At 51.7% G+C, this 9,498-nt stretch overlaps 1 protein-coding gene across 2 annotated transcripts; it reads left to right on the top strand.

Moving 5' to 3' along the window:
* The first annotated feature begins 346 nt into the window (after positions 1-346).
* SIGLEC11 (sialic acid binding Ig like lectin 11) lies at positions 347-9,437 on the top strand. Of its 2 annotated transcripts, none has more exons than XM_041738440.1 (9): positions 347-449; positions 540-920; positions 1,106-1,390; positions 1,558-1,605; positions 5,772-6,029; positions 6,111-6,395; positions 6,639-6,735; positions 7,009-7,090; positions 8,663-9,436. In XM_041738440.1, the coding sequence occupies exons 1-9, from the start codon at positions 416-418 to the stop codon at positions 8,879-8,881; spliced, it is 1,689 nt and encodes a 562-aa protein (XP_041594374.1). In that variant the 5' UTR covers positions 347-415; the 3' UTR covers positions 8,882-9,436. The 2 variants fall into 2 exon arrangements, with proteins under 2 accessions (XP_041594374.1, XP_041594383.1); XM_041738449.1 differs by having other exon boundaries at positions 380-421; positions 644-920; positions 8,663-9,437.
* Positions 9,438-9,498: the final 61 nt, after the last annotated feature.

Raw genomic sequence — 9,498 nt, 5'->3', positions numbered from 1 at the left:
TGATCAAGTTCTTCTCTTTGTCCCCAGCCCCTGTGGGGAAGTAGATGTTTGCCTGGTGAATAAATGAATGAATGAATGAGTGCATGAATGAATCCTGCCCCCAGCACCTCACCTGGAGCCCATACTCCCTGAAAGCCCCACTGCTGGGGCTGCCCTCCGCTGAGGCTGATGTAGGGCTCCTTTTCTTTAGAGCCAGACCTGCATCCTCTCTGCTCTGCTTCTTGCAACTGCGAAAGGAGAAGTTGGAATAAGGGTTTTGTCAGGACTTTGTGATTTCCTTCCTGGGGTTCCTCTTCCGTAGATGATCACTACCTTCTTCTTTCCCCGCAAAAGCTTCCTGTTGGAGCTTCCTTCTGGGACAGGCAGACACATCCAGAAGCCAGACTGAGGACAGACCAGCCCCGGATCCCTGGAGATGCTGGTATTGCTGCTGTCTCTGCTGTGGGCCTGTGAGTGGGTTGAGAGCTGGGGATGGGGGGGCGGTTCTGGGGGGGCAGTGCTGGTTCTGACGCTGCTGCTGAGCCTCAATGTCCCCCCAGGGTCCCTGCAGGAGGACCCAGGCTATGAGCTACACGTGCAGGACTCTGTGACGGTGCAGGAGGGCTTGTGTGTCCGCGTGCCCTGCACCATCTCCTACCCCCAGGTTGGCAGGCACAGCGCTACACCTGCTTATGGCTCCTGGTTCCGAATAAAGGGTAATCCCAAAGGGGAAGTTCTCATGGCCACCAACAAACCAGCCAAAGAAACAAAGAGGAAGATCAAACTTCCCTTCCACCTTTCTGGAGACCCTGGGGCTGGCGACTGCTCCCTGAGTATCACAGACGCCCGGAGGGAACACAGTGGACACTATTACTTTCATCTGGACAGAGGTCCCATGAGACACAGTTACAGGAGTAACATGCTCATTGTGAGTGTGAGAGGTAGGGAAGGTCCCCAAGAGTCAATAACAGGTGTGGGGGGGTATTCCTGAGGGAAGAAACAGACCACCTGCTGCTCATCTTAAACAGGAGAGTAGAGCATAGTCAGTTCAGGGTTGGGGTGCCTCTTTGGGAAGCACACAGGGGGGTCCCCTCTGAGGTCCGGCCTCTCTTTCTCTCCTCTCCAGAGCTGACACAGGCTCCGGATATCTGGGTCAAGGAGCCCCTGGAGTCTGGCTGCCCCAGCCACCTGACATGCTCTGTGCTGGGGGCCTGTGATGGGGTGCTGGCCCCCACCATCTCCTGGACAGGGACTGCCCTCAAACCTTCGGGACTGAGCTTGGAGGCTTATAACTCCTCGGAGATCCTGCTCATCCCACGCCCGCAGGACCATGGCACCAATCTCACCTGTCGAGTGACCTTCCCTAAAGCTGGCATGAGCACTCAAAGCACCATTACGCTCAACATCTCCTGTGAGTGTGGGGCAAGGACTTGGTTCCCGGGGGGTGGGGGGATGCAGGGGGGCTGCAGGGAGGACACAGGACTTGTCTGTTTCAATTCCCATTTCTGTGTCTCCTCGGGGTGGGTGGCATGGGAAGGGTGGACTCTGACTCCATTCCTCACTGTGTCTCTGTCCCAGATGCCCCACAGAACCTGGGCATCAGCATCTCCCGAGAAAATTGCACAGGTAAGTCAAGATGCCCTCTCCCTGAGGCTGGGATGGGAGCTCTCCCTGGCAGAGCAGAGCCTGGGGCTCGAAGCCAAGCCAGGAGGGCCAGAGTGATACACAGGGAGAGCAGAGCGGGGAGGCACTCCCACCCCTTCACTGTGACAGATGATTTTTGCTTACGATTTATTATATGCAATGACAGGTGATTCATTATATGCAAAGACTATTTGTCAAATACATGCAGGTTGTGAAGAATCGCCATCAAATGAACACCTTAGTACTCACTATCCAGGTTAAGAAATAGAACAGGAGGGCAGCCCAGGTGGCTCAGCGGTTTAGCGCTGCCTTCAGCCCAGGGTGTGATCCTGGAGACCTGGGATCGAGTCCCACGTCGGGCTCCCTGTGTGGAGCCTGCTTCTCCCTCTGCCTCTCTCTTTCTCTTTCTCTCTGTGTCTCTAATAAATAAAGAAAATCTTTATTATTTTTTTTAAGATTCGATTTATTTATTCATGAGAGACAGAGAGGGAGAGAGACAGACAGAGACACAGGCAGAGGGAGAGGCAGGCCCCATGCAGGGAGCCCGACGTGGGACTCCATCCGGGGTCCCCAAGATCATACACCAGGCTGCAGGCGGCGCTAAACCACTGCGCCACTGGGGCTGCCCTTTTTTGTTGTTGTTGTTTTGTTGTTTTGTTTTTTTAATAAAATATTTTTATCTTTTTTTTAAATTTTTTAAATTTATGTATGATAGTCACAGAGAGAGAGAGAGGCAGAGACACAGGCAGAGGGAGAAGCAGGCTCCATGCACCGGGAGCCCGACGTGGGATTCGATCCCGGGTCTCCAGGATCGCGCCCTGGGCCAAAGGCAGGCGCCAAACCGCTGCGCCACCCAGGGATCCCAAGGTGCATGCAACTCTTGATCTTAGGGTCATGAGTTCGAGCCCCGCATTGGATGTAGAGCCTACTTAAAAAAAAAAAAAATAGAACAGCAACCTTGCCTTTGGAACACCCTAAATGCCCCTTCCCAATTTCAGCCCTTTCCATCTGGCATCGGAGAAAGCCACTATGCTGAATACTGTGTTACCATTCTTTCTCTTTATTTTATTTTACTTTACTTTTTATTTTTAATTTATTTTAATTTATTTTTAAAGAGATTTTATTTATTTATTCATGAGAGACACGAGGAGAGAGAGAGAGGGGCAGAGACACAGGCAGAGGAGAAGCAGGCTCCATGCAGGGAGCCCAACACGGGACTAGATCCTGGGACTCCAGGATCACGCCCTAGGTCAAAGGCAGAACCGCTGAGCCACTCAGGCGTCCATACTTTACTTTTTTAAAAATTTTACTCATTCATGAGAGACAAAGAGAGGCAGAGACAAAGGCAGAGGGAGAAGCAGGTTCCCCACAGGGAGCCTGATATGGGACTTGATCTGGGAACTCCGAGATCACACCCTGAGCTGAAGGCAACCACTCAATCACTGAGCCACCCAGGCGTCCCTATTTTATCTTATTTTTGATGAAAGTATAATTGATGAATACATTGTATATAAGCCTTTTTTTTTAATCTTTATTTATTTATGATAGTCATACAGAGAGAAAGAGAGAGGCAGAGACACAGGCGGAGGGAGAAGCAGGCTCCATGCGCCGGGAGCCTGATGTGGGATTCGATCCCGGGTCTCCAGGATCGCGCCCTGGGCCAAAGGCAGGCGCCAAACCGCTGCGCCACCCAGGGATCCCGAATACATTGTATATATCTAAAGTGCACAAGGTGATGATTTGATATATGGAGATTTGATACACATTTACACTCCTAAAGGATTCACACAACCTAGTTAATTAACACGTCCACATATCTTCTATTTTCTTGTAATTTTACGAAATAACACATCTGGCTTCTTCCACTCAGCATGATGTGATCAAGGTTCATCCACATTGTAGTGCGTGCAGGTCAGTGTTTCACTCCTTTTTGGGCTGAATATTGTTCCATTGTATAGAGGGACCACCATCCATCCATCCATCTGTGGGTGGACATTTGGGTTGTCACCTTGTAGTTCCTGTCAACAGTACTGCTCTGAACACTTCCATACAAGGATCTGCTTGACTCCCTACTTCCAGTTCTTTTGGCTCTAGGAGTGGATTTGCAGGGTCACAGCTACCTTGACTTTTGTGATGTGGCACCACCTCGTGTTCTTGACATTCATCTGTATTGCTTGCTGCTGTAATTTCTGCCTCTCCTTGTCTGTAGGTACCACATTTTAGTTTCACTCTTAAAAAAAAAAAAAGATTTTTATTTATTTATTTGAGAGAGAGAGAGAGAGACTGCAAGCACAAGCAGGGGGAACGGCAGAGGGAGAGGAAGATGCAGGCTCCCCACTGAGCAGGGAGCCTGACATGGGGCTCCATCCTAGGACCTTGGGATCATGACTTGGGCCGAAGGCAGACGCTTCACCGACTGAGCCACCCAGGCGACCCTCACCTTCTCACATTCCACTCTTGGTGGGCACTTCAATTGTCCACAGAGTTTAGTTTTCTTTCTTTCTTTCTTTCTGTCTTTCTTCATGAGACACACACCCAGAGAGAGAGAGAGAGAGAGAGGCAGAGACACAGGCAGAGAGAGAAGCAGGCTCCATGCAGGGAGCCCACTGTGGGACTCGATCCCTGGTCTCCAGGATCACGCCCTGGGCTGAAAGCGGTGTTAAACCGCTAACCCCCCCCCCCGGGCTGCCCCAGAGTTTAGTTTTCATGATCATGCCGCCTCTAACATTCCCCTCATGAACAGAGGAATGTTTCTCGAGGCCATACTTCACAAGCTCTGTTGTACACACAGATTTCTCAGGGATCTTGTGACAATGCAGATGTGACTCAGGAAGCGGGCGGAACCTCTGGTTCTGCATTTCTTTCTTTCTTTCTTTCTTTCTTTCTTTCTTTCTTTCTTTCTTTCTTTCTTTCTTTCTTCTTTCTTTCTTTCTTTTTTAAATTTTATTTATTTATTCATGAAAGACACACACACACACACACACACACACACACGCACACAGAGGCAGAGACACAGGCAGAGGGAGAAGCAGGCTCCATGCAGGGAGCCCAATGTGGGACTCTATCCTGGGTCTCCAGGATCACGCCCTGGGCAGCGCTAAACTGCTGAACCACCCGGGCTGCCCTGGTTCTGCATTTCTAACCAGCTCCTGGAGAGTGCCAGTGCTCTGAGGAGTGAGACTGTAAATTTCATGCCCAGGAGCAAAACTGTGAGGTGTCAAGGATGTATATTTTCAAACTTCCTACATAAGGCTGGTTTTTTAAAAATTTTTAAAATTTTTTTCCTACATAAGGCTGTTATAGAATAGCCCCGGGAGACCACACCAGAAACTGGCAATAAATGTTGCTTTTGATGAGACAGATTTGTTGCCCGGGGAGACATCACGGAAGGGAGATTTTGCTCTGAGCATCCCTTCCTCCTTTGTGAATTTTGGAATGCAAAATGTGGATGCCCTATTTATCCTGAGACAACTGGGGCAGGGAAAGGAGGTGAAGAGGTAGAGGTCATGTCCTGAAAAGCCTTGAAGGGTTTGATACTTGAATTTTGGGTGCTTGAGTGAGGGGTGTTCAGCAGTTGGGGAAAGAGAGGGAGAAATGTAGTTAAGGGCGCTCGCCTCGAAGGAGTCAGGGTCCCTCAATGGGTGGATAAGCACCACGCAGCCTATCCATGTGACGAACATGAGTCTGCCATGAACAGGGGTGAAGCATCAACAGGGGCCACCAGCAGGAGAACCTTGGATATGTCATGCCACACAAGAGAAGCCAGATACAAAAGCCTACATGGAGCATGATTCTATTTGCAGGCAATGTCCAGAATAGATCTATAGGGACAGAAAGGTGGCTAGGGGTTGCCAGGGGCTCGAGGTTGGGGGGTTGGGAGTAAGGGTGGGGGAGGCAGTTGGGGGGATACAGTGTTGTTTTTAGGGGTGATGAAAAGGTTCTAAAATTGATTGTGGCATGACTCTAAGTATGGTATTGTATGGTATGTGGGTTATATCACCATAAACCTGCTTATGAAACTATTTGTGGAGATCTCTTCCCAACTTAGGAGAAATTCAGAGGAGAGAGAAATAGGACCAGGGCTGTGGAGCCTCTGGGCTGGATTCAGAGTGTGCATTCTCTCTCTCTCTCTCTGTCTCTCCACCCAGAACTGAAATACCCAGGGAATGGCTCATCTCTTCAGGTCCTGGAAGGGGAATCTCTGTTCCTGCTCTGTGCTGCTGACAGCAACCCCCCTGCGGAGCTGAGCTGGTTCCAGGGGTCCCCCGCCCTGAATGCCACCCCCATCTACAGAAGTCCCATCCTGGACCTGCCTCAAGTAGGGACTGCAGAGGAAGGAGACTTCACCTGCCGAGCTCAGAACTCGCTGGGCTCCCAGCACGTCTCCCTGCACCTCTCTGTGGTCTGTGAGTGAGGGGACCCCTGGGGGCAGGACATGGGGCCTGGGGAGCAGGGGCACCGCTGACCCCTTCTCTTCCCTCCCCCAGACCCCCCGCGGCCGCTCAGCCCCTCCTGTTCCTGGGAGGGTGAGGCACTGCAGTGCACCTGCTCCTCCCACGGGCGCCCGGCCCCCACCCTGCGCTGGCGGCTGGGGGAGGGGCTGCTGGAGCGGAACCACAGCAATGCCTCCTTGACCGTCACCTCCAGCGCTGAGGGGCCCTGGGCCAACAGCTCCCTGAGCCTCCGTGGGCCGCTGGGCTCTGGCCTCAGACTCAGCTGCGAGGCCTGGAATATGCACGGGAAACAAAGAGCCGCTGTCCTGCTGCTGCCAGGTCTGGGTGCTCTTGGGGGCAGAGGTGTGGGAGGAGGGAGTCCGGATCCTAGAAAAGATGTTCTGGGGGTGGGGTTGGGGTCTGGTTGGGAAAGGGTGAGAGAGAGGAAGGGCAGGGGGGCAAAGTCCTGGTTTTCTCCTGGTTGGGGGCTGAAGACCATCAGAATTGGAGTTTCTTGGGAGGAGGGCACACAAGGATCCTGAGGCTTGGAGGGGACTCACCCAAAACCCCACTCCCCTACAGGGAAACCTGAGCATGGGGGAGGATTCCTTCTGGGGGCTGTCGGGGGTGCTGGTGTTGCTGGCCTGCTCAGTCTCTGTCCCTGCCTCATCTTCTTCATGTGAGTGCTATCCCTGGGAGGAAGGGTGAGTGCATGGGGTGGAAGGGGTCCAAGTCCTAGGGTCCTGGGCAGCCCCAGCTGGAGGCCGTAAGATTTGGGGATTGGGCCAGAAAATCAAAGAAGTGTCTGCTGCCACCCTAATCCTGGCCATGCCCATTTTCATGAGTTATCAGGCTCTGTGGTCCTTCCTCCAGCCTTCCTTAGCCTGGCCAGACTCGTAAGCAGGGGACAATAGTGAGTCAATTGGGCTGCTAACTGTGGCTTCCCCCTCAGAATGAAGACCTGCAGGAAGCAGGCTCCTGAGCCTACAGCTGGTGGGAAGGATGCTGCCTGCATGTTGGGTCCCCTCTCCTGGGTGAGTGATGAGCCCTCTGTTCATTGGGATCCTATCTGGCCACCACCCAAAGATGGCCACACCCCTCTAGATGACTTAGCTGGTTGTCATGTCCCAAACAGGCTTATGTTTTCGGGTCCCCATGGACTCAGTCACCTGGGCCAGTGACCCGGGAGTCACTCTCCTCTCTACTCTCTGACTCATCTTGCAGAGCCAAGGACCACAGCACCTTCCTGTGTTCACCTGGGCCCTCCCTACCCCCACCTCCTCCCATGGAATCACTTTCCCCTCCTTGCTCTCTCCTCCCCAACATAGGGGGAGGAGATCAAAATAACCATGCCAGGGCGATCTCCCCAAAATAACAAGTACAAAGTTCACAGGTCCCCAAGGCACTCTCAGGTTCAATAGCTCACCAGAGGGACTTATAGAACTCACTGAGATTTGTTATACTAATAGTTAGTTGATTACGGGGAAAGGATACAGATTAAAGCAGCCAAGGGGAGAGGCACCTGGACTCTGCCCAGGGGAGTTCCATGCAGGAATCTTCCAGGCATCTCTCCCAGTAAAGACCCCATACACAGCGCTGATTTTTCCCAGCACTGATGTGTAATAAGAAGCAGGGAGTGTGGTGTGGCATCATGTGTGTGGGCATGATATTGCCACCAAGGAAGCTCACCCTAGCCCTGTGTCCTGGGTTCCTATCAGGGGTCGGTTACATAGGTATGGAGCACCTTTATGACCATTGTTATATGGTCTCCATCCCCTCTAGAGGTCAAGCTGATACCATGTGGCTCAAGGCCTCACCATAAGTCATGTTAATGTAAACTACTTGGTGTGGCCTAAGGCCCCAAGGTGAACAGAGATGTTCCCATCAGGCAGGACAGTCCATTGACTTAGAGGTTCCCTCCCAGATGCTGGCGCAAAGGGTCAAGCCTTTCTTTGGCCATGGTGAGCCCTTTCCTGCACAATATCCTTTGCTTTAAGGGTTCCTGGTATAATTTTGTGATTTCGTTTGCCTGAACTTTAGAAATGCTGAGTGGTCCCAGAGGGCAGTTCAGTTCTGAGCAAATCTCTGTCCTCACACCACCTCTCACATCACAATTGGCCATTAGATGGAAATATAAGTGACTACAACAATGTCAGCTTCCCCCACTGCAAGCTAGTCAGCGGTCATGGATGACGTCTGCTTTGTTCCCCACTGAAGAGCCAGGGCCTGGCACAGGGCAGCTGTTCCATAGGGTGGAAGGCACTGGGGCTAGAGAGACCCAGATGTTAATCTTGGCCCTACCGACAACTCAATGTGTGATTTTTGGGATATTTACTTAGACTCAGTTTCTTCACCTGATAAATGGGAATAGTAATGTCTCTCTAATAGCTTGTTGTGAGGAATCTAGGAGCCTGGCAATTGATTACCAAGGGCCAGGCAATATTTATTGAATGAATGAATAAATGAATGAATGAGGGTACAGCCAATGTTTGTGGAATGAATAGATGAAAGAGTAAGTGCTCAGTTTCTAGGTTTGCTTGTGGATACTCCTTGCTATCTGCCAGGTCCAGTTATCCTAATTGGACCCTTCTTTCGCCTCCATTCAGGGTTATAAGCATGAGTGTCCATTAGGGGCATCCATACCCCTAGCCCACCCGCCTGCAGCTGTTGGTGTTCCCACCTTGGAGGAGGAGGAGGAGGAGGAGGAGGAGGAGGAGGAGCTCCATTATGCCTCCTTCACCTTCCAGGGGCTGAGGCCCTGGAAGCCTCAGGACCCGGAGGGCACCAGCGTCACGGAGTATTCAGAGATCAAGATCTGGAAGTGATGACCCCCAGCTCCAGCGAGCTCCACGACCTCTGTGTAGAGGGTCCTGGGCTTCTCAGGGAGGGAGACATCGGGTACAATTCCTGAGAGAATGGTTTTCCATTCCATGGAAATGGGTTGCCAAATAATGAGTGGGAGTCCCACTAGTGTGATGGACAGAGCAGGGCTCAAGTTTCAGCCCGTCACCAGTTTCAAGCCCGAGTTCAACTTTACTTCTCATTCTCCCTCTCTGCAAAGTGGACACAATACACCTAACTCCCCGGGTCGTTGAGGGGAGTCAAGGTGGCAATGAACGTGAAGGGTCTGACAGTGGTGCAGATGCAGAGAGCAGCCTGCCCGAGGTCACGCCTCTTCCCAGGGCAGCCCACCTGGTGTAAGGCTCTGCAGGGCGGTTCCAGCTCTGTAGCCCTGACCCCCTGGGCCACTTCCTCAGGAACACTCTGAGCCTGCTTCTTGGAAAGCCAACTTGCTGTGTATTTTCACCACACAGAAAATCATTCACAGATTTTCAGAAATAAATGATAGGTTATCTGAATTATAGATGCCTCTTTCTTTATATGTCCTGGATGTTTTGGTTCTCCTCCACAGTGTCTTCTCTTTTGTAGAATTTGCTTAGAA

The sequence above is a fragment of the Vulpes lagopus genome, chromosome 2, assembly GCF_018345385.1.
Source record: "Vulpes lagopus strain Blue_001 chromosome 2, ASM1834538v1, whole genome shotgun sequence".
Classification (NCBI taxonomy): Eukaryota; Metazoa; Chordata; class Mammalia; order Carnivora; family Canidae; genus Vulpes; species Vulpes lagopus.
Note: the sequence above shows the minus strand (reverse complement) of the source record. Positions and strands in the feature narration are given on the sequence as shown.